This window comes from Mesoplodon mirus (genome assembly GCF_964341445.2).
Source record: "Mesoplodon mirus genome assembly, chromosome: 4".
Taxonomy (NCBI): domain Eukaryota; kingdom Metazoa; phylum Chordata; class Mammalia; order Artiodactyla; family Ziphiidae; genus Mesoplodon; species Mesoplodon mirus.
The window spans coordinates 97,166,628-97,194,398 of NC_138979.1; the positions used below are offsets into that span (position 1 = coordinate 97,166,628).

Below are 27,771 nucleotides of genomic sequence, written 5' to 3' on the forward strand. Positions count from 1 at the left end.
TAGTCTTCTTATTAGACGGTAGAAATGGTTTCCAAAGAATTTTTGCTCTGACTTTCTGTGAGCTGGAATGTTCTGCTCCTGTTAAAGGACTTGTGGAGTGTTAAGGTCTGTAGACGTGGCTGATTTGATTCATGGCAAAGTCACAGTAGCCTGTGTCTTCAACTTCCCAGGGACCTATGGGGAGCCATACTAAATCTTGGAAATGTCTGCACCAGACCTATGCCTTCTGGGTCCTACTAGCTGTACCTCTGTGCTCCTAAAAAGGTAGCTAAAAGGTAAAAAAGCAGAGCTCCACCTTCTGTAGCCTCAGCGGATTCAAGTTCTTTTGTACGTCACAGGCACTTTGTCCCTTTACATCTGGTGTATTCTATGATTCTTTCTCCCACAGGCTCAGTACAGGAGGTGGCTCAGCTACGGCTCCAGATGCAGCAAGCACAAAAGGCACATGCTATGAGTGAAAACATGAACAAGGCTTTGCAAGTGAGTGTTGCCACTGGAAAGAGACTCCATGGGTAACTGAATTAGGCGTTGGTTACATCACCTTTCTGAGCCTTGGCTTTCTCTGTATAAAAGAGGTGGCTGGACCGTCTCCAATCCAGCCCGTGGGAGTTGTTCACAGCCTCACCCACACATCTAGGTAGTCAGGCCCAGGTCTTTCCAACTGCAGAGCCAGGGCCCAGCCCCTTCCTTCGCATGGCATAACCTTTCATCTCTGGAGGTGTCCCAGAGATAAGTTTATCTACAAGTGTGGGAAACCTACAAGTGACCTGCCATTCTCTCACATCCTCCTCCAGCACCACTTAACGTTTTCCACTGGAGGAAGAGTTCCAGTATTACCTCCACTGGAAAGAGGCATTTTTTACCTTTTCACCACTGGCAGACTAAAGTGCAACACTTTCTTGGCAAACCAGTCTCCTCTGTCCTGTACTCTAGTAAGCCGATGTGTGCTGCCACCAGCTTCTCAGCTCAAGGGAGGCTTTTTGTGGGGGACAAAATGTGAGGGAGGAGTGAGAGAAGCTGTTTACATCTGTTTGCTCATTCATTTATTCATTTGTTCATTCAACTTACTTGAAAACCTGACATGTGCTACCTTTCTATTTTTAATGTATGCCAAAAATGCATTTGAAGAAGCGTTTCTGCCTTCTATTAATCATTAAAATGAATTTTGAAGAATGAAATGACTGATTCCTTCTTATAAAAAATAATATAACTTGCAATAATTTTGTGTTTTAGGAAGAAATAAAAGAACTAAAAGATGAAATTTCTCTCTATGAATCTGCTGCAAAACTAGGAATATTTCCAAGTGACTCAGAAGGAGAATTAAATATAGAACTCACTGAATCGTATGTGGATTTGGGTATTAAGAAAGTCAACCGGAAAAAATCCAAAGTTAAGAGGTATCTAGAAAATACTTTACTATAGAAGAATTCACATTAATAATATTGATGATGCATAATAAAAGGGGTTCTTGAGTGCAGAACAATATATTTTAGTAATTTCTAACGAAGTTGCAATGTCTGAAATCAAAATTAACAAAAACCTCAAGTATTAATATTGTACTGTCCCAATAGCAGTAGGGCACCTCAGTTTCAATAAGGTAAAAATGATTTAGTTAAAATATGTAAGTTAAATTCTACAACTTGAATTATGTATGTTTTATTATTAAGGTGGGGGCATATTATTTTTATGATGTTAACACTGTGTGTTGGAAGTAGGCATTTATCAATGGTATATGAGAAAATGAGCATTAATTTTCCCTAGGAACCTTACTGTGATCTTAGTTTTAAAATACGATTCTGTCTTTTACACTTAATGCAGATATTTTAACACTGCTTAACACAGATATTTTTAGCACTCTCATGGAAGAGAGTGCTTCATCGTCCCTTCTAGGGACCAGCGGGTGTGTGTGTGGGGGAGTGGTCGTGGTAGAAGAGGGAGCACATTTAGATACCATTAAACACTTAAAAGGTGAACGAAGGAAAGGATGTATATTTTGAAGCACTTGCTATTTGTAAGGGGCTATGCAAGGCTCTGGGAGTAGAGTACAAAAGATGAAATAGACATTCTCCCTTCCCACCAGGAGTTTATATTTTGTCCGAAGGGGAAAACGAGACACAGTTGTAAGCAACTAAGTACTGTGTGCTAAATGTAATGCTTGATGTACAAAGGGGCTTTATCCATTTGTTCTACTGGTCTGGGATAAAGATGAAAGATGAAAGAGATTGTATTCAGGCTAAGGAAAGCCTTTCTTGAATGCATTCTTTTTTTAATTTATTTTTAATTTAATTTTATTTTTTTATCTTTTGGCCACAGTGCGTGGCATGTGGGATCTTAGTTCCCTGACCAGGCATCAAACCCGTGCCCCATGCCAGTGGAAGTGCAGGGTCCCAACCACTGGACCACCAGGGAAGTCCCCCTTGAATGCATTCTTGAATGAAACCACCACCATCTTGTTTATAGATTAAGACTGACATCACTAACATCGTTAGTGTTTCTTGAAAGTATTTACTACCTGTTGTGTTTCAGGTATCATGCAACTAAATACAAATGTATAAATCTCCTGAAAGGTTTGTTCCACAATAAGTTTTAGAACTTATGCTGTGATTCCATTTTCAAAACAGTAAAATGAAATTCAGTAAATTAAAATCTCAATCAGGTGATGCTGTGGAACATGGTGTTACATTAGTTGAGTAAGTTTCCATTTATCTGGAGGTCAGTCTTTAGGGACTCTCATCTCAACAGATCCCAACTACAATCTAGAAAGAAGCCAAGAAGCAAATGGCAGACCAAGATTATGTGATGTATTTATTAGGGGCCACCTTGGGGCTCTTATCCCAGGGCCATATTGACTTAGATTTGTTGGTACCCCATGAGTTACCTGATTTCCTAACTGACCACAGAGTAACTGGGTCAGGGAGTTGGGAGAGGTGCTGCCAGGGCTTCAGCCAGACGGCTATGCCTCAGCAAGGAGAGAACTACAGGAACTCACAGTGCCGGAGCTGCTGAGCACCAGGGTAAGCAGCTTTATACATCTAGGCCTGTTCTGATCCACATCAGAATGTCCACAGTCATGATCCTGAGTTGTCGAAGAAAGCCTTCAGCTTTGGTTAGTTAATTAAAGCAAAAAGAGGATGAATGTGCTTTAAACAGATTTACATAAAAATTTAAAGTTAAAATGTAGTCATCTGGAAAATTTACTGCTGTGAATGCCTCATTTCCTGTTAATGCCAGATTAATTCTAAGGGGCTAGTGGAAAGAGCACGGTCTTTAGATCCAGATTTGTTTTGAATCATAGTTTTGCCATTTATTACTAACTTTATGACCTTGGGCACGTTTCTTGACTTTTCTGAGCCTGTTTTCTTATCAGGCTTTTTCTATCAGGTAGATTATAGCATATCCCTTGGGGGATAAAACAAGGATTAAAATAGATACTGAATATAAAGGGCCTCATGTAATAAGTTCTGGCACATATTAGGCACTTAATCAGTGGTAGCTGTTACTATTTTATTTAAGAGATGCTTGGTTAAAATATACCATTGATCAGATTGTATATTAATCAACTTTTGACTGGATACATATATTTTATAAAAAGTCCTTGATCATCATTTAAATCTTGGGGAAAACATGGGATCCACATTATCATCTTAGAGTTGGGAAAACCGGAGCTCAAAGAGCTGAACGCCTTAGCCCAAGAAGACAGACCCTTAGCAGCAGAACCAGTACTTAAACCCAAAACTTGATTGTCATGTAAATCTGTTGGTTCTTATTTGCATGACAGTCAAACCGTTTTGCCTTAAACTTCATTTATATATATATATATATTTTGTTGTTGTTGTTGTTTTAGAGGATTAAAGATTTAATTCCTGCCAAAAAAGATCTCTCTCCAACTTATTACTTTAATTTGTGCCATAATTAGCCTGGGAATTGGGTAGATAATACATGTATATGTGTATAGATTTGTCTTTCCAAGTAGACTTACTCCATCATGATGTTTACTAAAATGTATTTACTTCTTTGCCCTTTCTATTTAATTAGCACTTATAACCCAAATCCTACAGTAATTTAAAGCACATTCCTATAGATAATAATCTTGAGATATCACATTGCTATTGTCCCAAAAGGAATGCCAGCTGCATTCAACCAAGAAAGTGGGGAATAACTAAAGCAAGTGGGTAGTCACTGAGGCTCAGTAAGGAGATGTTCAATGAAGTGCAGGATAAGTGAGAAAGATTACCTTATAGTCATCCCTCCCACTAGCACTTTAATGGATAAGAATTCAGCTTTGAGGAAAAAGTAAAAATATTTATTCTTAGTTCAAAGTGAGAGGAGATATAGGAGAGATTAGATTTGTACCTTTCCTCTGCTGGATTGTGGTTCTTAGAACAAAAGGAAGCAGCACTTTCCCAGTGTTGAGAATTTTAGCTCTTTGTTGACTTGAGCTGCTTTCAAATCACTGACCCAAATATTAGCGGCTCCAAGCTTTCACTCCCGACTACCACCTCCCTCAAGCTACTGCCTAGTAAACTTTAAGGGTTTAGCCTCAGTGTTCTATTTCACGTTCATGGAATTTGAGTAGCTAAATCTTCATGCAGCCTGCAGACAGCTTCCCCTCTCCCTTATTGTAGTTGGCTGCGAAGCTCAACTAATAAACATTTAACAAGTGGAATGCCTTTTCCCTAGGTCTTCTCAGCAGGCTTCATAAGGGACTATAGTTTATTTGGATTGAGGGGAACCAACCTTCACAGGGCTCACTAGTGAGCCTAATACAGGGCTGGTCACCACTGCTGACTTTTCCCTTTTGGGAAAGAAGAGAAAATTATTTTAGCAAGCACTCTCTCTGCTCTGACTTGGCTCCCTCTAGGAGTACATGATGTGCTATTTCAGTGGTCAACGTTCAGTAAGAAAAGAAGTTAGGGATGCATAATTTGTTAACTGCTGAAAGTTAGTTCATGTCACAGCACAGGAAGATGCATTGCAATATGTTTTATATTTCTTACATAATCATATTTATGTCTTACATTTCTATATAAAGAGAAGTGGTTTAAGTTGGCGATCTACACATACAGACATATTTACACTATATATATTACACACACAAAAGTTGTGTATATTGATAAATATGTAGTATATCGCCAGGATCTCTTTTTGTAATATTAAAAAAAGCCTAATATTTTGTTCATCCTCTCTTTCTCTCTGTATACATGTATGTATAATACACACAATATACATATATATGTATGTGTGTGTGTATATATATATATATATTTTAACATTTCATTGGAAATCATCTGAAACTGAGAAACAGGAAAAAATATGTTAATTCAGGTACTGTTCTTTCTTTTTTTAGAAGGACTTTAGTTTTTTCTTTCTTTCTTTCTTTCTTTCTTTCTTTAGCAAACTCACTTTATTTAATAATGTGCCAGAAGTGTTAAAAAATATATATAGCACTTTAGGTCTGTGGTTTCTAGTTCAGATTTTTTTTTTTAAACATCTTTACTGGAGTATAGTTGCTTCACAGTTGTGTGCTAGTTTCTGCTCTATAACAAAGTGAATCAGCTATACATACACATATACCCCCATATCTCCTCCCTCTTGCATCTCCCTCCCACCCTCCTTATCCCACCCCTCTAGGTGGTCACAAAGCACCGAGCTGATCTCCCTGTGCTATGCGGCTACTTCCCACTAGCTATCTGTTTTACATTTGGGAGTGTATTATGTGTCCATGCCACTCTCTCACTTTGTCCCAGCTTACCATTCCCCCTCCCCGTGTGCTCAAGTCCATTCTCCACTTCTGCGTCTTTATTCCTGTCCTGCCCCTAGGTTCTTCAGAACCATTTTTTTTTTTTTAGATTCCCTATATATGTGTTAGCATACGGTATTTGTTTTTCTCTTTCTGACTTACTTCACTCTTTAGGACAGACTCTAGGTCCATCCACCTCACTACAAATAACTCAATTTCGTGGAAAGACTTTCGTTTTTTAGAACATTTTTAGATTTACAGAAAAATTAATATAGTACAAAGAATTCCCCTATGCTGTGCACCCATTTTTCCCTCTTAACATCTTACAACAGCATGGTATCTTTGCTACAACTAATGAACTAATATTGATGGATTATTATTAACTAACGTCCATAGTTTATTTAGATGTCCTTAGTTTTTACCTCATGTCCTTTTTCTGTTCTGGGATTGCACCAGAATACCTCCTTACATTTTGGAGTCCTTTTTCCTTAGGTTCCTCCTGACTTTCCTTGTTTTTGATGACCTTGACAGTTTGAGAAATACTGGTCAAGCATTTTGTGGGAAGAAAGATCCTCTTGGAATTTGATGTTTTTCTCATGGGTGGAACCAGATGAGGTTCCATTTTCATCACATCACTTTAAGGGTACATACTATCAGCTATTTATTTCTTTTCAAAAGTAACTTTCTCCTATATTATGGAAAAATTAGAAAATACGGTTTAAAAGCACCCATAATCTTACTTCAACCCCCATGAAGAAAACCACTATTAGCATTTTGGTATTAACTTCCACATTATCTGTTTTGTAGGTTTCTAAAGATAAAATATTATTGAATATACTACTTTATAATGTATCTTTTAACTTAGTACGTTCTGAAATCTTTAGATATCAGTAAATGTTGTAAATACTTACTAGTGGATATGTGGATGAATGAACTATATTTTAGTTAGTAATACAAGGTTTAAAATTTTTTTAAACTGTAAGTAATGCAGTATTATAAACATACTTGTTGAGTCTTTATTCATGTCTTTGGTTATTTCCTTAAGATGTGGGTGAATATTCTTGTTAAAGAGTATGCGTGTTTGAGGCTTTTGATACAGGTGTTGTCAAGCAACCCTGTAGTTTGCATTATTACCCATATCGTGTGATAGTACCTATTTCTCTGTACCCTATCCATTGCTGAGGGTTATCACTTTTCCTGTTTAAAAACTTTATAAAGTTGGATCCATCACTTTTTTTCCCTTATGATTTCTTGATGGTATTTCTCTAGTACTTTTTAAAGTTTTATTTTACCTTTTAAAACTTTTAAACTTGTGAAATATAACACATAAAGAAGAGTGTATGAAATATGAGTGTATAGCTTAATGCATGATTTTAAAGTGAATTCCCATGGAACTACCACCGAGGCCAAGAAATAAACATTGTCAGCAGCTGCCCATATTCCTCTTTCCAGTCATAACTTTGAGGTTACTACTATCTTAACTGTTACGGTAATTATTTTCTGGCTTTTTGTTCTTTTAAGACCTAATTATCCATGCCTAAACACTATAGATTAGGTTTGCCTTTATTTAGAGAACTCATACATTAGGTGGTTTTTCTTTTTCCTTTTCTCCTACAGCTTTATTGAGATGTACAGTTGACCCTTGAGCAACATGGATTTGAACTGCAGGGGTCCACTTATACGTGGATTTTTTCAATAAATATGGTACGTGTATTTTTATTTTACAGATGGTGGGGGGGATCGGTGCCCCCAACCCTCCACATTGTTCAAGGGTCAACTGTATTACAAATACCATAAAATTCACCCATTTGAAGTGTACACAGTTCAATGTGTTTAGTATACCCAGAGTTGTCCATCTATCACCACAACCTAATTTTATTTTATTTTATTTATTTATTTATTTATTTATTTTTGCGGTACGCGGGCCTCTCACTGTTGTGGCCTCTCCCATTGCAGAGCACAGGCTCCAGACGCGCACGCTCAGCAGCCATGGCTCATGGGCCCAGCCGCTCTGCAGCATGTGGGATCTTCCCGGACCGGGGCACGAACCCGTGTCCCCTGCATCAGCAGGCGGACTCTCAACTACTGCGCCACCAGGGAAGCCCACCACAACCTAATTTTAAAACATTTCAATATCCCTCACAAGAAACCCAATACTTTTTACCAGTCATTCCCCATTATCCTGTCCTCACAGCTCAGGCAAACACTAATCTACTTTCTACCTCTATGGATTTGCCTGTTCTCTACATTTCACTTAAATGGATTCATATAATATGTGGTCTTTTGTGATTGGCTTCTTTCACTTAGCTCATAATGCTTTCAAGGTTCATCCATGTTGTAGCGTATATCAGTACTTTAACCCATTTTATAGCCAAATAATACTCCATTGTATGAATTTACCACATTTTGCTTATTTATTCATCAGCTGATGGACATTTATTTGGATTGTTTCTGTGTTTCTACTTTTTGGCTATTATGGATAATGCTGCAGATTTTTGAGTGGACATATGTTTTCAAACTCTATGTTTAGCATTTTGAAAAATGGTCAGACAGTTCAAAGTGGCTGCACCATTTTACATTGTCACTGGCAATGAACGAAGGTTTCAGTTTTTTCATATCCTCATCAGCACTTGGTATTTTTCATTTAAAAAATTATAGTTTCTTCGTGGATATTGAATGGTTTCTCATCATGGTGATTTGCTAATGATGTGGTTTTTACTTAATGACTAATTATGTTGAACATCTTTTCATGTGTTTATTGGCCATTGTATATTTTCTTTGGGGAAATGTCTATTCACATCTTTTGCCCATTTTAAAATTGGGTTGTCTTTTTATTTTTTAATTTTAAGAGCTCTTTATATATTCCAAATTTAAGTTCCTTGTCAGATATATGGTTTGGATATATTTTCTCCTGTTCAGTGGGTTGTCTTTTCACTTTCTTGATAGCATCCTTTGAAGCACAAAAATCTTTAATTTTATAAAGTCCAACTTATGTATATTTTCTTTGGTTGCTTGTGCTTTTGGTATCTAAGAAACCATTTTCTAATCCAGGGTTCTGAAAATTTATACCTATGTTATCCTATAAGAGTTTTATCTCTTACATTAAGTCTTGAGATCCATTTTGAATTAATTTTTGCATATGATATGAGATAGGGTTCTAACTTCATTCTTTTGTATGTGGATAGCCAGTTGTTTCATACCATTTGTTGAAAAGACTATTCTCCATTAAATCGTTTTGGTACCCTTGTTGAAAATCTATTGACTGTGAATGTGAGGGTTTATTTCTGGGCTCTCAGTTTTATTCCAGTGATCTATATGTCCTTAGGCTAGTACCACACTGCCTATAGATTGCTATATCTTTGTAGTAACTTCTGAAATTGGAAAATGTGGGTCTTCCAACTTTGTTTTTCTTTTTCAAGATTTCTTTGGCTAATCTGGGTCTCTTGCCTTTCCCTATGAATTTTAGGATCAATTTGTCAATCTGCAAAGAAACCAGCTGAGCTTTTGATAGGGGTTGCAGGGAATCTATAGAACAATATTGTGTTCTGATCCCTGAACATGGGATGTTTTTCCATTTATTTAGGTCTTCTTTTATTTCTTTCAGTGTACCAGTCATCTACTTTTATAATTTTGTGGTTGTCAGTGTACTAGTCATATGTCTTTGTTAAATTTACTCCAAAGTATTTTATTCTCTTGCCTATTCTTTTTGCTGGATTGTTTTCTTAATTTTATTTTCAGGAGGTTCACTGCTAGTGTGTAGAAATACAATTGATTTTGTCTATTAATCTTGAATCCTGCCACATTGCTGAACTTGTTAATTAGTTCAAATAGTTTTTTAGTGGATTCCTTAGGATCTTTTATATTCAAGATCATGTCATCTGAAAATAGAGATAGTTTTACTTCTTTCTTTCCAATCTGGATACGTTTCACTTCTTTTTCTTGACTAATTGCTCTAGCTAGAATCTCTAGTACAGTGTTGAATAGAAGTGGCAAGAGCAGACATCCTTGTCTTGCTCCTGATTTTACAGGGAAGTATTCAATCATTCTCCATTAAGCATGAATTCTGGCTGTTAGTTTTTCATAGATATAGGTTCTTTAGATTTTTTTCACCAAAATTTTGTTTGTGAAACTTATGTTGTAGCATGTAGCTGTAGCTCATTCATTTATATATGTAAATATAGGTGTGTGTGTGTAACTTTATTTGTATGAATATTCCACAGTTTATTTTCCATCCTACTGTCCATAGAGTCTTAATGTTATTTCCTGGTACAATGTGCATACATTTCTGTTGGGTATATAATATGAAGTGAAATTGCTTGTAGTACTTGTGTTTCAACTTTAATAGGTAATGCCAAGCTGTTTTCTAAAGTAGTTGTGCCGGGCTTCCCTGGTGGCGCAGTGGTTGAGAGTCCGCCTGCTGATGCAGGGGACACGGGTTCGTGCCCCGGTCCGGGAAGATCCCACATGCCGCGGAGTGGCTAGGCCTGTGAGCCATGGCCGCTGAGCCTGCGCGTCTGGAGCCTGTGCTCCACAACGGGAGAGGCCACAACAGTGAGAGGCCCGTGTACCGCAAAAAAAATAAATAAATAAAATAAAGTAGTTGTGGGCCTCCCTGGTGGCGCAGTGGTTGAGAGTCCGCCTGCCGATGCAGGGGATACGGGTTCGTGCCCCGGTCTGGGAGGATCCCATATGCCGCGGAGCGGCTGGGCCCGTGAGCCATGGCCGCTGGGCCTGCGCATCCGGAGCCTGTGCTCCGCAACGGGAGAGGCCACAACAGTGAGAGGCCTGCATACAGCAAAAAGAAAAAAAAATAAAAAATAAAAAAAAATAAAGTAGTTGTGCCAGTTTACATCCCCACCAGAAGTGTATGAAAGTTTTAATTGCTCTGTCTTCTTGCTGTTACTTGTTATTGTCAGTCTTTTAGTTTTAGCCACTTAATGTGTAGTGATATTTTATTGTGGTCTTTATTTGCATTCTCCCAGATTATTAATGAGATTGCACTCCATTAAAAAATATGCCTATTGTGTTTATTGGTGGCTTGGGTGTGGTGTGGGTGTGTGTGTGTGTGTGTGTGAAGAAGGACTTGTTCATGTCCCTTCCCAGTTTTTACATGATTTTTTGTGTGTGCATGTGTTCTGTTGATTTATAGGCATTTTTGTTGAAAACTGTTCTAGATAAGAGCTCTTTGATGTTATGTGTGTTGCAAATATCTCCTCTCACTCACTTCTTCTCTTTCTTTCCTCTGGCTTGCCTTTTTAACCTTTTAATGTATCTCTTGATGAATGGAAGTTTTTAAACTTTAGTCAAATTTATCCATCTTCATGGTTAGTGCTTTTATAGTCCCTTTAAGAAACCTTTCCTTTCTTCAGGATCATGAAGCTATTCTCTTATGCTGCCTTCTAAAAGCTTTATTGCTTTGCCTTATACTTTAGTTTTACCATCTATCTGGAATTGCTGTTCTTATTAGGGTTTTTCTGATTATTCTTGCTCATTTACACTTCCAAATGAACTTTATATTTAACTTGTTCTGTTCTAGGAAAAAAATCCTGATAATATTTTTACTAGGATCATCTTAAGTATATAAACCCAGGGAGAATTGATATCTTTATGATGTTGAATTTACTTAAGAATATAACATGTCTTTTCATTTGCTTAAATCTATTTTTGTCTTTCAAGTGTGTTTTGAAGTTTTTCACATTTAGGTTTTGCACAATTCTTGTTAAATTGATGCCTAGGTATTTTATTTTGCAATAGTGAATGGCATGTTCTTTTCCATTATTTTTTCTGAGTATTGTTTGTATATATTATTTCTATATTGTGTGTTATAACCTGTTGCCTTCTAATTCTCTTATTGTTTGTAATAGTTTTTCCACTAGATTAGAAGTTTTTTAGATATAATTATATCATCTGCTAATGGAGATAATTTTACCTCTTCCTTTCCACTTATGCTCTAAATTGCTTTCTTTTTATGGTTACATTAGAGTTCCTCTAATTTATTTTATTTAAATTGCAATAGCAATAGTATAAATGTTCTTTTCCAAAGTGGTCGTACCATTTTGCATTCCCAGAAGCAAAGTCTGAGAGTTTCAGTTGTTCTGTGCCATTGTTAAATCTTGATAGCCAATCTTTTAAAATTTGAGCACTTCTAGTTTGTGTGTAGTGATATCTCATTGTGGTTTTAACTTGTATTTCCCTAAGGGCTAATAAAATTAAACATCTTTTGATATGCCTTGCTTTCCTTTTTTCTTGTTGTGCTTAATTATCATTTGTATATGTTGTTTGGTCTTCATATATTTCAGGATACAAGCCCTTTGTCTGACATGTGTTGTGAATATTTTCCTCCACTCTCTAGTTTATCTTATCATTTTCTTAATGGTGTCTTTTGAAGAGCAAATATAAGTTTTTATGAATTCAGATTTATCAGTTGTCTCATTTATAGTTCATGGTTTTTGTGTATTGTAACTCAGTGTTACAAAAATTTTCTGTTATGATTTTAGAAATTCGATAGTTTTAGCTCTTATATTTCCATTATGATCCATTATGAGTTAATTTTTTAGTATGGTGTGAGGGAAGGATTGAGGTTTATTTTTTTTCATTCCAGTATCCAATTGATCTAATCCCATTTGTCAGAAAAGCTTTTCTTTCCCAATTGAATTGCCTTGGTATCTTTGTTGATAATCAGTTGACCATATGTTTGTGGGTCTATTTCTGTATTCTCCATTCTGTTCCAGTGATCTTTTTGGTGATAACAGTCTTGATACTGTAGCTTTATAGTTTTGAAATGGGTTGGACACATCCTTCAACTTTGTTGTTTTCAAAATTGAAACTATTCTAAGTTCTTTGCGTTTCAAAATAAATTTTATGGTTAGCTTGTCAACTTCTACAAAAAATGTCCTCTGGAATTTTAATTTGAAATGTGTTGAATCTATAGATCAATTTTGGGAGAATTGACATCTTAAGATATTGCTATTTGTCAATTATATCTCGATAAAGCTGGGGGAATTAAAGAAATTGAGTTTTCCAATTTCTGAACATTCATGCTATACTTCTCTATTTAGGCCTTGTTCAGTTTCTCTCAGTAATGTTTAGTAGTTTTCAGTGTAGAAATCCCTTCGGTAGATATCATTTCCCTTTAGCTGAAGAACCTCCTCTGACATTTCTTCCAGAGCATGTCTGTTGGCAACAAATTCTTAGTTTCCTTATATGAAAATGCCCTTATATTTGCTGATTATAGAATTCCGGGTCAACTGTTCTTTTATTTCAGCGCTTTAAAGATATGCTCTTCCACTGTCTCTGGCCTCATTGGTTTCTGAAGAGAAATCTGTTGTTATTTGAGTCATTGTTTCTGTATGGAATATGTAGTTTTTCTCCTGCTGTTTTCAAGAAAGATTTTTTTTCTTTCTTTTTTTTCAGTTTTCAGCAGTTTGATTACAATGTGTCTAAGTGTGTTTTTCTTTTTTTTTTTTTTTTTTTTTTTTTTTTTTGCTGTACGCGGGCCTCTCACTGCTGTGGCCTCTCCCGTTGCGGAGCACAGGCTCCGGACACACAGGCCCCGCGGCCATGGCTCGCGGGCCCAGCCGCTCCGCGGCACGTGGGATCTTCCGGGATCGGGGCACGAACCCGCGTCCCCTGCATCGGCAGGCGGACTCTCAATCACTGCGCCACCAGGGAAGCCCGTGTTTTTCTTTTAGTTTATTTCATTTGGGGTTCACTGAGCTTCTTGAAAATGTAAATTTATTATGTCTTTTACCAAGTTTGTGAAAATATTGACCATTATTTCTTCAAATATTTTTTCTGCCTCCTCTTTCTCCTCTCCTTCTCATTCTCCAATTATACATAATGTTAAATCTTTTTATATTGTCCCAAGTTCCCTGAGACACTGTTCATTTTTTTTTTTCTGTTTTCATGTTAGATGATTGCTGTTGAACTATTTTCAAGTCCACTCATTCTTTCCCCTGTCATTTCTATTCTATTGAGCCTGTCCAATGAGGTGTTTTTTTGTTTAACTTTTAGGTATTGTATTTTTCAGTGATAAAATTTCCATTTGGTTCTTCTAAAGTTTTTACTTCTCTGTTGAGAATTCCTATCTTTTCGTTCATTTCAGATATGTTTCCTTTACTCGTAAAGCATAGATACTTGCTGCTTTAAATTTTTAAAACTCTTTGTGATAGCTCCAGCATTTGGGCTTTCCTTGTTAGTTTTATGTTGAGTAATTTTAGATTGTATAGTAGACATTGTGATTTTTATGTTGTATAAAGACTTGTATGGGTGTTTCAAATCTTAGTTCATTTTTCCAAGCCTTTGCCACATTGGTTTGAATCTGTTCTGTGTATACAATTCTCAAGGGTTAGTCAGTGTGAGACTTGCGTGTGTGGTTCAAATTTCAGTTAAATTTCCAAGTCTTTGCTGGTTTGAGGGTCTGTTCTATGCATGCATAGTTCAGGGCTTACACTGAGGCTGTTTATACACAGAATCCAGTATTCCTTTCTCTGGTCCTCTCCTCCCCAGGAATCTTCCTGCACTCTCTCTTCATCATTGGTTTTAGCAGTGTGATGTTGATGTAGTTTATGGTGGTTTTCTTCATGTTTTTTGTGCTTGAGATTTATTGAGCTTCTAGGCTTTATGGGGTTTTAATTTTCAGGTAGTAGAAAAATTTTAATTGTTATTTTTTCAAATATTTTTTCTGTCCCCTCCCTACTTTTCTTCTGGGACTTAACTATAGTTAGGTTAGAAAAATTAATATACTCTATGTACTTCTGGTCTTCTTTCTCTGTGTGTTTAAATTTGCTGTGTCTTTATGTCTGTGGATCTTTACTTCTGCCATATTAAATATGTTAATCTCATTCAGTATGTATATTTTTTCAGATGTTTTAATTTTTTGTCTCTGTAAGTCCAATCTGGGGCATAAAGTCTACTATTTCTCTCCTCATTGTTTTCATGTTTTTTTCTCTACCTTCTTGAACATATGGAATGTACTTAATTGTACTACCTGTGTCATTCAGGTCAGTTTCTCCTGGTTATGGTTTGTATTTTCTTTCCTGCTTTATTTGTATGCTTGGTAAATTTTGATTGGATGCTGGACATTTTGAATTTTACGCTTTAGATTTCGGACTTTATTGTATTTTAAAGAATATTTTTATCCTTTTTCTGTGACACACTTAAGTTATCTGGAATTCATTTGATCCTTTCAAGACTTCTTTGTAGGCTTTGTTAGATCAGATTTAGAGCAGCCTTTAATCTGGGGCTAATTTGCCCTTATTACTAAGGCACTATTTGATGCTCTGTGAATTAGGAAGTCTTTCCGCTATGGTTCATTTTCCTGTGGTTTTTTTCCCTGGCCTTGAGGTAATTTTCTCACATGCATCCACAGATCTCCAGAGCTCTCTTTCTGTGTAGCTACCTCTCCCACAGTATTTCTCTCCTCAGATTCTAGCAATTTTGGTTTCCCCATACTGAATTCTGCAACTCGGTGAGATTGCTGGACTCGGTTTCTTCTTTCTGTGCTACAGGCTGGAAATTCTCCAGGCAGAAAGCTGTAGCAATTACAGGGCTTACCTTGTTTGTTTTCCTTTTTTCAGGGATCACTCTCATGTGCTGCCTGTTGTCTAATGATTGAACACCACCATTTCATATATTTTATTTGGTTTTCTAGTTTTTTTAAGACAGGAAGATAAATCCGTTCCTTTTAATCCATTATGGCGAGGAACAGAAATATTCATTCCAATTTTTGAATGTATTGACAAACTAAAGTGGGGATTAAATTAGCATGGCATTTGTTTTTGTTATTTTTTCTTTTCAGTTGCTCAGATATCCGCCTAGACTTGTGTTTTAGTAGAAGAGATACAGGAATTGTTGGTTAGGATGACTAGTGTTTTACTCTTCATTTCATCCTTTATTTTCACTTTGTTTCTCTTGGAGTAATGAAGGACATGTATATATAGCATGCAATTTACCAAAAATAAAAATGCATGTCATACTGAAGTTCGTATGGTTGAACTTTCAGTGAGGCAGCAGGACTAAGCTTAAGAAGCGTCTTCCTGTGAATGAACTTATTTCTGTATATGGGGATGTGTCAAAGGCAATATCCTGTGTATGACAAAACTTAAAATTGTTTTTGAAATACCAGTATATACTTGTATGGGTTACAAAACATGGTTACCACTGCAGCTAGTTGCTTTTAAGGAATAGCCGTGCTGGATTTGTTACTTGATTTAACCTTAGATATGATAATTTTTCCATTAGCATTGTACAGCAGGAAGACCCAGCTGAAGAGCTTTCCAAAGATGAGGTCATTCTGAAGCTGAAAGCAGAGGTGCAGCGTTTGCTGGGTAGCAACTCCGTGAAGCGTCATCTGGTGTCTCAGTTACAAAACGATCTCAAAGACTGTCATAAGAAAATCGAAGGTCTCCAAGTGGAGAAGGATGAAAAAAGCATCAAGGTAGAGTTTATAAAGCTAAAATGCCATTTTTGAAGACTTAATAAAGAAAACGCCTACAGTTTTCACATTTAAATTGAACTTTTGACTTTCAGGGATTCATTTGACTTTTTTTTTTTTTTAAAGGCAGAATGTTTTATTTATTTATTTATTTTACAAATGACTTTTATTTTATTTTTGGTCACGCCACGCAGCCTGTGGGATCTGAGTTCCCCGACCAGGGATCGAACCTGCGACCCCTGCAGTGGTAGCTTGGAGTCCTAACCACCGGACTGCCAGGGGATTCCCCATTTGCTTTTTTATAAGTAAAGTTTAAAGAAAGAAATGCCACTTAAAGGAATATACTTTCTGGTTACTCTTGGCACCTAGTAAATGAGATGCCAATTAGGTAAAATTCCTTAACCACAAATCCAAGGAAGCATTCTATGTAACAAGGTGTCTGCATTTCCTCAAGATTGGCTTGTACCAACAGTGCTTTAAAATCTAGTTAAATTCTCCACAGTGAAATCCTCTAGCATTTTGTCTGAGATTTCTCTGGCCCCTGTTCTTAAAATAATAGTCATTCTATATTTTAAAAAAATTAATTCTATGGTGATGGTGTTATAGGTGGGAAAGGTATGGAATCAGGTATGTCAGAGTCCTTGAAATCCACCTTTATGTCCTTCAGTTAGCATCCTTGTTTTACAGATGAGGAAAATGAAGCTGGAGGAATTTGTGACCCTTCTGAGGTGAGAGTCAGTCTTTGGGCAAATTGAAACTAAAGTACTGGACTAATGAATAGGTCAAGGTTATTTCTCCAAGATCGTGCTGTCAGAGATCTTTAGGGTTGCCCTCCTTCAACAGCTGCCTTTTTCACCCTTCCTTATTTCTAAATCCCAACTCATTTCTATTCCCAGTAGAAAGTAATACATGAAAGACCTAGAAACAAAGAGGAAAGGGAAGGTGAAAAATGAATGTAGGTAGTGTATTCCTTTTTCTCCTGGATGGAAATGATATTCTGCTTCCTACTTTGGTACTGTTTTATCTCCTGATCCTTAAACTAGGAGTTGTATTCATTAAAACAGTCCTATTAAAAGCAAAGTGTACAAGATGTTCTCTGGTGTTTATTATTATGGAATTTTAATCGTGCCTAGTTTGCTTTCCAGAAATAATAGTGTGTTTTCACTGTGAAAGCCCTGCCCGGTTTGGTTCTTTCTTCTGAGTAACTACATTTGATGAGCACATTGATTTCATTGTTAATAACCAAATGAGAAATGGGAGAATGTGCTTTCCCCCAGCACATTTAACATCTTTAAATCAAGCTGTTTTAGCTTTTTCCATATGTTTCTTATAAAGGATGGGAATGAAAACTTGCATTAGATTAGAGTTGATCAGTATAATAAGCATTTTGGTGAGAGTGTGCTAAGAGTAGGAACCTGATTTTGAGTCTGAACCTTAGCTTAGGTATCTTGGTGTTTTCTTTGTTCTATATTGAAATCACTAGTGGCATTTGCTGTACAGATACACTTTCACATGTGTGGCAATTGCTGGTGGCTATTCCTTGTGTTGTTTTTAGCCTTTCCCTTTGCCTCCATACTCTATAGGCTGTTTCATCAGTGGATTGAAGGGAACTGTCTCATCTTTGAATACTCTTTTTGCCCAGCTAGCCTTTTGCCATAGTGATTTCTCAGCAGTCTACATTTGGTTTTTCTTAAAGTGTGACTTCAGCGCTTGCTGGTTATGGCTGTTCTGCTTCACCTTACTATATAGGAACCTCTTGGGAGTATTGTCTTGATAATTCTCTACGTGTTTGCTCAGTAGGTATTTGCTGAATTACTACACATATTGACCCACTTCCTAGATGGGGAAGAGGGAGAGGAAGTAGTAATTTAATCAACAGGTGGTCTTGAAATAAGCACTCAAGTTCACAGTCATCTAATTAGCAAATGACCACCATCAAACTTGGCCTTTGCCTCCTGTTTCCCACATCTTTTCTAATGGAGCTTTCTGTTTAGTCTGTAAAGTCAGAAAGCAGGGTTGGAGGTGTATGTGGAGGAAAAGCAAATCATTCAGTTTAAGCTTTTTTTTTTTTTTTTTTTTTTAAGCTACTCTGTGCAAGGTCTTGTGGGATTCAGTGATGAAAGAAACAATGGCCCCCCCAAAAAAGAAGAAACAATGGCCATTCCATGAATGAACTTAGAATCTAGAGCCTCACTATCCAATGGAAATATAATGATGCCACATATGTAACTTAAAATATCTAGTAGTCCCATTAAAATAGGTGAAATTGATTTTAATAATATATTTTATTTAACTTAGTATATACAAAATATTATCTTCTCAATATGTGATCAGTATAAAATTATTAATGAGATGGTTTATATATTTTATGCGTGTGCTAAGTCCTTGAAATCTGGCACATATTTTCTCCTTATCACACATTTCTATTTGGACAAGTCACATTTCAAGTACCCAACAATCGTGTGTGCTTAATGGCTACCACAGTCAGTACTACTGATCTGTAAGGAGATGGACATGTTATAACTTTGTGTAATAAGAATTATGCTAGGGCTTCCCTGGTGGCGCAGTGGTTGAGAGTCCGCCTGCCGATGCAGGGGACACGGGTTTGTGCCCCGGTCCGGGAAGATCCCACATGCTGCAGAGCAGCTGGGCCCGTGAGCCATAGCCGCTGAGTCTGTGCGTCCGGAGCCTGTGCTCCGCAACGGGAGAGGCCACAGCGGTGGGAGGCCCGCGTACCGCAAAAAAAAAAAAAAAAAAAAAAAAAAGAATTATGCTAATTACAAAGTGCTATTGAATAGGAATAACTAACTGGGCTTGGGCGTGGGGATGAGGTGGTAAGGTAGCCCTAATGAAGTCTGTGAGGAGGGAACATTTGACCTCTGTCCTGAAGGATAAATCCAGGCGGGAAGGTGGAAAGGGATATTTCGGCCTTGAGCAGAAGTATGTAAAAAGATGGAGCAAATAAGCTAGAAGTTTATATTATATAAACTCAGTCTTTCTGAAATCTTTAATGAGGCGAAAATCATTCAGTGTCTCAATATCGATTTTTAGAAAGAAGGATCATAGCTAGCATCAAATCCCGAGCTTAGTGAAATGATGTTGAACTTCTGTGCTTGCTACAGGGCTGTTAAGAGAAAGAACACATTACTTTAAACTTCCCTGGATGCCTTTTTAAAGAGAACTAGGCCATCAAAATCCTAAAGCCTTTCTATGTGTTAAGAAGATATTTACTATGTAATCTTATTTGGCATGATTCTTTCATAAATGTTTTAAAGGTATTGATGTATTTATTGCTTTATACATACCTTATAGTACATTTTATATCTGTTTCTATCCATCTTATATAAAACAATTTAAAGTTATTACAGAGAGTCCGTTTTTTTGCTTTCATGTCATGTGACTATTCATAGTACTGCTGTTTTATGACATTTCCAGGATAATATGTGGTGAAAGTGAGGAGTCTGCCCATACATAGCACTATACAGTGATTGGGGGTGGATCAAATACTATGCTGTTCATTCCAGTTGAACAACTGGGCCGTTAAGGCAGAATGTGGCAAAGACCTTAGGAAAACCAGGCTTACTATCAGTCAGGGACCACATCTACACTGAATTTTTTGTAAGCTTAAGAAATAAAACACAGAGGCTTTTCTGTGTCTGATACTTAATAGAGATCGTTACCTTACCACAAGCTGTGGTTAAAGCCATACTCTGATTCCAAGGGACTTGATAGGCAATGTTCAGTACCCAACTCAGAAGGGTCCTAGCTAGAATTTTTTGAGACATAGAGATTAGGAAGATAGTATGAGAGCTGGTATATTACATTTCTTGTTTTCTTGAAGATAATGTCTTCAGTATTCCAGCTTTGGAGAGAGGTTTTATTGAAGCGTTCAAATTGTCCTTCTCTTTTGAAAGATCTTTGTAAGAGTTTTGTGCTAACAAGTACTGCAAGTACCAAGTCCCTGTGTGCCTGCAATGTGAAAATATGTCAAAATTGAGTGTAATAGCTAGCCATGAAGATTGTTTTTTCAGTGTATCAATATGATGTTACTTTCATTCTTAGTAATAGAAACTCACCAGTGGGGAAGGAAGCACAAATGAATACTGTAAACTTTAAAAAGTAGAGGCTAAGTTAAAGAAAAAAAATGAAAGCCATTCTAATGAGTCAGTAAAATCCTTTAAAGTCTCATTAATACCCCCAAGTCTGGAGTAAAGCTAACAGGGTGGGTATTCTTAGCTCCTTTCTCTTCTGACTGGGGCAGGAGCAGTGGCTTCTAGGAAATGATGGCAGGTGAACTGGGGAAAGTGCAACTTCCTTCTCTGAAGGAAGTGAAGACTGAACTGGAAGACTGAGCCAAAGCCTTGGCGTTCTGTCACCCCATGTAGGAATGAGATACACATACCTCCCTTTCCCCCAATGAGTAGAATGAACCTTGGTACAGAATATTTTTTAAACATTGAAGTAGAGAGCTCAGAGTTCAGGTAAATATAAAACCAACAGGTCAAATAGAGTGGATATTAAAAAAAAAATCTTTGACCTCTTCAATGAACAAGGAACTTATAAAAATGGATAAAACACTTAGATGGTAAGAGGAAAATGCAAAGTTACATATATATGGAAAGATGAAAAACAAATGAACAATGAAGGCATGTAAGAGGTTCCACAAATGCAAATGAAAAAATTGTTGGAGACCCTTTTCCCCATCAAACACAATAATCATTCAAAGACAGTCACTGCCATTGGAGGTAAAGAGAGCTGGACAGACTCTTGCACTACCTGACAGGATACATTTGTATGAACTTTCTGGAAACTATTTACCAAAGTCCGTCATCATTGTGTACCTATTGAATAAAATGTATGAGTTAACACTGATTAAATACAGAAATATAATAGATGCTAAACCTAGTGGGTGAGAGTATGATGAGAAATAGAATGTTTGCATAGTCTCAAAATGTCTCCCCATAAGATATTAATACTTACTATCAACTGCAAAACAGTAACTTTACAATGGAAATGCCTGCAGACAGAATCTTCGACCTTTATCAGCTGATCATCACCAGTGATGAGACATATTGATGTCATATGTCTCCTAAAAACACACACACATCACTTCTGTGGCATTCATGCCAAAAATGCATAAAGTGAATTTAATAACGAAGTAACATCAGTAAAACTAAATGATTAGTATAGGTACTCTTCAAAAATGTCATGGATTCGAAAGACAAAGACTGAAGAACTCTCCTAGATTGGAGGAGACTAATGAGACGTGACAACTGCAGGCAATGTGAAATTGTAGACTGTATCCTGAACCAGGAAAAGGATGTTAGAGGAAAACTGGAACATTTTGTATAAGGTCTATGGATTGGGTAATAGTATTGCATCCTAGTTAATTTCCTGGTTTTGATAATTGTACTGTGGTTATATTGGGGGACAGTAATAAAAGGTATATGGCAATTATTTGTACTCTTTTTGCAATTTCTTTGTAAGTATGAAATTATTACAAAACCAGTACTTAAAATTTTTTATAAACCTGAAAAATTTCTGACTTCTTTTCAACATTTAGACTAAAACAGATACCTCAGAAAAACCAACTAATCAAGTATGGCCTGACTCTTCCGATATGACTGTCAAAGATGATATTCTGCGACTTAAAAGTGAAATTCAAGTTTTACAGCAACGAAATCAGGTGATTAAAAAACTTTCCTCTATTTCGTGAGAATTCTCATGACCTCATTCAAAGGACTTTTCAAAAATACAGAGGCAATATGAGTTAGTGGACAAATACATTAGCAGGTGATTAAGGATTCCAGTTATTTCCTTTTACTGCTGGTCATGGGGTAGTATTTTCATCGGAAGGTAAGTTAGTATAATTCCAGTTTTCTGGAATTCCTCTAATTTTCTAGGAATTCAGTATTTCTCTAATAGCATGGCTAATAGAGGTATTCTTTCCTGCTTAGGCAGCCCTTGACCAGAAAGTAAAACCGTGCTTATTTATATGGTTGGGAAGATTATCGTATTCTAAGATTTATCATAAAGCATCAGTTAACCAATACTTCTCTGGTTGAATGTTTTCATACATTTCAAAATAAATACAGAATTTTAATCTTTACTCCTATCAGAAAGCTACTTGACAAATAAATGAATCTATACTCTTACAAGGCATGAAGAGACTTTTATGGAATTATGAAAATGATATTATGTCAAATAATGTTATATGGAAAGAGATAAAGCACAGACGATATCAGAAAATGAGATTAGTCAATAAAGATGATGGGTATTTCCTCTAAATACTTTATTCTTTTGTATTTAGGAGCTTAAAGAAACTGAAGAAAAACTGAGAAATACGAATCAAGACTTATGCAATCAAATGAGACAAATGGTACAAGATTTTGACCGTGATAAACAAGAAGCTGTGGATAGGTGAGGTCTAGACAGAGGCCTGATGTCTGTCTTCTGGGCTCTCTTTCCCTTCTCTCTCCCGATAACGCCCCCCCAAAAAAGATTCGAGAGAAATGATGGTTTGAACCCTCCCTATTGAGATCATAAATTGGAGAAGATGAATCCCTGGTTTCTCAGATTAGAATTTGGAACACATTTTCCATAGAGATACTGTTATGTAATAATATGTAATGTTATGTAATGAGTTGAGTCCTACAAAACCATCCAAACTGTAGTTCATTGAAATAGTAGAGCTTGATGGCTTAACTTTTTTATAAGGAAGAAACCTGTGGGAGGAAATATGTCTTCTAAATAGGAAATCATGGACTTGGAAACAGACTTTTGGAACGTAACTTACATGTGAGTTGGTTACTTTAGTATTTGTGTTTAATGTAGATAACTTGGAACCACACTCTCTGATTTCAATTAGTTTTTTATAAACAGAGGTTCTCAACACAGACTATTATACTCTGTTTGAAGGACTGGGGCATTTCTCACATCCAGGTTTCTAATTTTTCTCTAGAAACATTTGAAGAAAGAAAATTTTGAAGATTCTCATAAGGTCATCTATTGAAAGCTAATTATTACCACTTTGGGTTGGGGAAGACCAATCTGATCTTAACTGTACTTTGCACTAGAAGGAGGGAGTGGGAAGGAAGGGGGGAAACCAGTTCGTCTTGGTGTTTCTGGTAGTGCTGGCCCTGCCTTAGATTCCGCTGTCTGCTGTCTGTTTCTAGGTGTGAGAGGACTTACCAGCAACACCATGAAGCCATGAAAGCCCAAATACGTGAAAGCCTGTTAGCAAAGCATGCTTTGGAGAAGCAACAGCTCTTTCAGCTTTATGAGGGAGCTCACTTGCGACTTAGGTGAGAATGAAAGAGTTTAGCTGCCCCTGAAGCTGTAGAGACAACATTCTCTTATTCCATTGTTTAGAAGAAAATTGTCTGTTCTGCAGCCTTATATTTAGTTGCTGGTTTTGTGTGTCCAAGGTCTGACTTAGACAAGGTGATTAAGGAGATGGCGGCCGTGCAGGAATGTTACCTGGAAGTGTGCAGAGAGAAAGATAATCTAGAAGCAACTCTCAAGAAGACCATGGAAAAGGAGCAACAGGCTCAAGAGAAGAAGGTACAGGACAAGTTCGTGTTGTGTTCACTTCATTTCGTTTCTCACTGAAACCAGTACACCCACTCTCCTGTGAAGTCAGCCTTCTGTAGAAGTCTTCACGTTTGGCTGTTTCACACTAATTCAGCTCACAAAGTACAGTAAATATTGAAATGATTGTAAAAGCCCTAGCAGAAAATGGCATACCCATAGGAGAAAGTGATTCGTCCCTTTAGGTTTATTCTAAGAGGCAAAAGAGAGTTTTAAAAATAAGCAAGGTGGACCCGAGTACTTTGAGTCTGAAACCCAGGGATCCTCGTTTTGTATGTTTGTTTGCTGCCCAAGTGATTCTATACAGTCCTGTGTGCACTGCACGGACGTTTTCCTCTGACCCATTTCTGTCAGGACTTAAGCGTCCTTTTATTCTGGGGAAAAGGGCAGGAGTTTGAACTTGGGTCTCATGATAGGGAATGTGGGGATGTGGAGCTGTGGAGAGGAAGGTCGGTGTGAGTGTGGCCTCTTTCCAGGGAGTTCTCATCGTTCAGGGAACGTGGAGGGGCTGCAGTATCCTCTCTACTCCTGCCTGAATCTTCCAGGTTGCCCTTGGTGAGTGTCCAGGAGTGAAATCACACGTAAACAGTTGCCCCTCCTGTCTTCTTCCTTGTCCTGGCTCAAGCCTCATCCAGACACACGTCTGCCTCTCCCTTCCCCTTGGGGCCAGCCTGCAGACCACAATTTGAAAGCCACCTGCATCAAGATTAGACAGTATTTTTAAAGGCTCGAGTAAATGTTCTATATACAGAGGTTTCTGAGTAAGTTATAGTGAAGCTGACTGTGGCTACCACAGACTTAAAGAGCAGGTGAGGAATCCAGGTCACTTAACATTTTGATTATTTTTGAATAGATTAATATGGTAGAAAAACATGCCATGTATACATACCATCTAGTGGAAAAAGAGCTAAGGGGAGCTGTTTTAGTTAGTGCCGGCAGTATGAAAGTTAGAAGGGATCTTAAATTACCTAGAAATTAAAGACTTAGCTCAGTAATGTTTAAAAAAATTAAAATAGAGAGAAGATCTAGTGTGATTCTTTTCTTTCTTTCTTTAAATATATAAATTGGCAAGAACATAAGAGCAGTTCTCTCAAAGAGGTCATTCTTTTCAGGAATATATTTCCTGGTACTTTTAAAAGAATCAATTTGGCTGTAAAATTGAATCTCACGTAATTGGTCAGTTGCAGTTAATAGTTGCTACTGACTGATATTTTGCCTCATGAATGCTTGTGCACTGGGGCAAGAAGGAAAGTTAAAACTGCTATTTGGCCCTTCCAAAAAAACTTACAGGTTAAATTTTTTTTTTAATTTTTAAATTGCCATCCAGTAAAATTGACTCTTTTTCATTTGGTGTCCAGTTTTATAAATTTTTAACCCATGTATGGATTGAAACAGAATAGTTTCATCACCCTAAAAAACTCCCTTGTGCCATCCCCTTGTAGTTATACCCATCTCCCCACTTAAAGGGCCAGTGTACTTAAAGCGTTAAATATTTAATTTCTTCCTTCTCTGGGAATCCTTTAGTTTTTTATTTAGATTTATCCAAGCTCTTTATAAAGCTTAATAGTCTTCATAAGCCTATTAAACTTGAGCAAGGTAGGGAACTGTTAGGGTAGTCCTTCTCTGCAACACATAAGCCATTTTCCCTGCAGTTGATCTTCAGGTCTGCAGCATTGGATACAGACTGTATAAGAAAGGCAATGCCGAGAGTCCCTGGTTGTATTTTCCTGTTTCATATGTGCTCTTTTCTTTTTCTTTTTTTTTTTTTTATGATGAGTCCTTTCTTGATATTTCTTTTTTTTTATTTTTTATTTTTATTTTTATTTTTTATTTTTTGCTTTATAACAGATTTAATCAGTTATACATATACGTATGTTCCCATATCCCCTCCCTTTTGTGTCTCCCTTCCACCCTCCCTATCCCACCCCTCCAGGCGGTCACAAAGCAACGAGCTGATCTCCCTGTGCTATGCGGCTGCTTCCCACTAGCTATCTACCTTACGTTTGGTAGTGTATATATGTCCATGCCGCTCTTTCACTTTGTCCCAGCTTACCCTTCCCCCTCCCCATATCCTCAAGTCCATTCTGTAGTAGATCTGTGTCTTTATTCCTGTCTTACCCCTATGTTCTTCATGACATTTTTTTTCTTAAATTCCATATATATGTGTAAGCATACAGTATTTGTCTTTCTCTTTCTGACTTACTTCACTCTGTATGACAGACTCTATGTCCATCCACCTCATTACAAATAGCTCAATTTCATTTCTTTTTATGGCTGAGTAATATTCCATTGTATATATGTGCCACATCTTCTTTACCCATTCATCCGATGATGGACACTTAGGTTGTTTCCATCTCCAGGCTATTGTAAATAGGGCTGCTATGAACATTTTGGTACATGACTCTTTTTGAATTATGGTTTTCTCAGGGTATATGCCCAGTAGTGGGATTGCTGGGTCATATGGTAGTTCTATTTTTAGTTTTTTAAGGAACCTCCATACTGTTCTCCATAGTGGCTGTACCAATTCACATTCCCATCAGCAGTGCAAGAGTGTTCCCTTTTTTCCACACCCTCTCCAGCATTTATTGTTTCCAGATTTTTTGATGATGGCCATTCTGACTGGTGTGAGATGATATCTCATTGTAGTTTTGATTTGCATTTCTCTAATGAGTAAAGATGTTGAGCATCCTTTCATGTGTTTGTTGGCAGTTTGTATATCTTCTTTGGAGAAATGTCTATTTAGGTCTTCTGCCCATTTTTGGATTGGGTTGTTTGTTTTTTTGTTATTGAGCTGCATGAGCTGCTTATAAATTTTGGAGATTAATCCTTTGTCAGTTGCTTCATTTGCAAATATTTTCTCCCATTCTGAGGGTTGTCTTTTGGTCTTGTTTATGGTTTCCTTTGCTGTGCAAAAGCTTTGAAGTTTCATTAGGTCCCATGTGTTTATTTTTGTCTTTATTTCCATTTCTCTAGGAGGTGGGTCAAAAAGGATCTTACTGTGATTGATGTCATAGAGTGTTCTGCCTATGTTTTCCTCTAAGAGTTTGATAGTGTCTGGCCTTACATTTAGGTCTTTAATCCATTTTGAGCTTATTTTTGTGTATGGTGTTAGGGAGTGATCTAATCTCATACTTTTACATGTCCCTATCCAGTTTTCCCAGCACCACTTATTGAAGAGGCTGTCCTTTCTCCACTGTACATTCCTGCCTCCTTTATCAAAGATAAGGTGACCATATGTCCGTGGGTTTAACTCTGGGCTTTCTATCCTGTTCCATTGATCTATCTTTCTGTTTTTGTGCCAGTACCATACTGTCTTGATGACTGTAGCTTTGTAGTATAGTCTGAAGTCTGGGAGCCTGATTCCTCCAGCTCCATTTTTCGTTCTCAAGATTGCTTTGGCTATTCGGGGTCTTTTGTGTTTCCATACAAATTGTGAAATTTTTTGTTCTAGTTCTGTGAAAAATGCCAGTGGTAGTTTGATACGGATTGCATTGAATCTGTAGATTGCTTTGGGTAGTAGAGTCATTTTCACAATGTTGATTCTTCCAATCCAAGAACATGGTACATCTCTCCATCTATTTGTATCATCTTTAATTTCTTTCATCAGTGTCTTATAATTTTCTGCATACAGGTCTTTTGTCTCCTTAGGTAGGTTTATTCCTAGATATTTTAGTCTTTTTGTTGCAATGGTAAATGGGAGTGTTTCCTTGATTTCACTTTCAGATTTTTCATCATTAGTATATAGGAATGCCAGAGATTTCTGTGCATTAATTTTGTATCCTGCAACTTGACCAAATTCATTGATTAACTCTAGCAGTTTTCTGGTAGCATCTTTAGGATTCTCTATGTATAGTATCATGTCATCTGCAAACAGTGACAGCTTTACTTCTTCTTTTCCAATTTGGATTCCTTTTATTTCCTTTTCTTCTCTGATTGCTGTGGCTAAAACTTCCAAAACTAGGTTGAATAAGAGTGGTGAGAGTGGGCAACCTTGTCTTGTTCCTGA

At 37.0% G+C, this 27,771-nt stretch overlaps 1 protein-coding gene across 5 annotated transcripts in view; it reads left to right on the forward strand.

The window, feature by feature from the left end:
- Positions 1-27,771, forward strand: part of CEP152 (centrosomal protein 152) — a 107,070-nt gene that overhangs the window by 37,376 nt on the left and 41,923 nt on the right. For all 5 annotated transcript variants that reach the window (XM_082616708.1, XM_082616711.1, XM_082616709.1 and 2 more), the window contains 7 exons: positions 389-480; positions 1,234-1,397; positions 15,983-16,178; positions 21,739-21,861; positions 22,486-22,595; positions 23,351-23,479; positions 23,603-23,738. In XM_082616708.1, the coding sequence (XP_082472834.1) occupies positions 389-480; positions 1,234-1,397; positions 15,983-16,178; positions 21,739-21,861; positions 22,486-22,595; positions 23,351-23,479; positions 23,603-23,738 (950 nt within the window). The remainder of the gene's footprint in view (positions 1-388; positions 481-1,233; positions 1,398-15,982; positions 16,179-21,738; positions 21,862-22,485; positions 22,596-23,350; positions 23,480-23,602; positions 23,739-27,771) is intronic.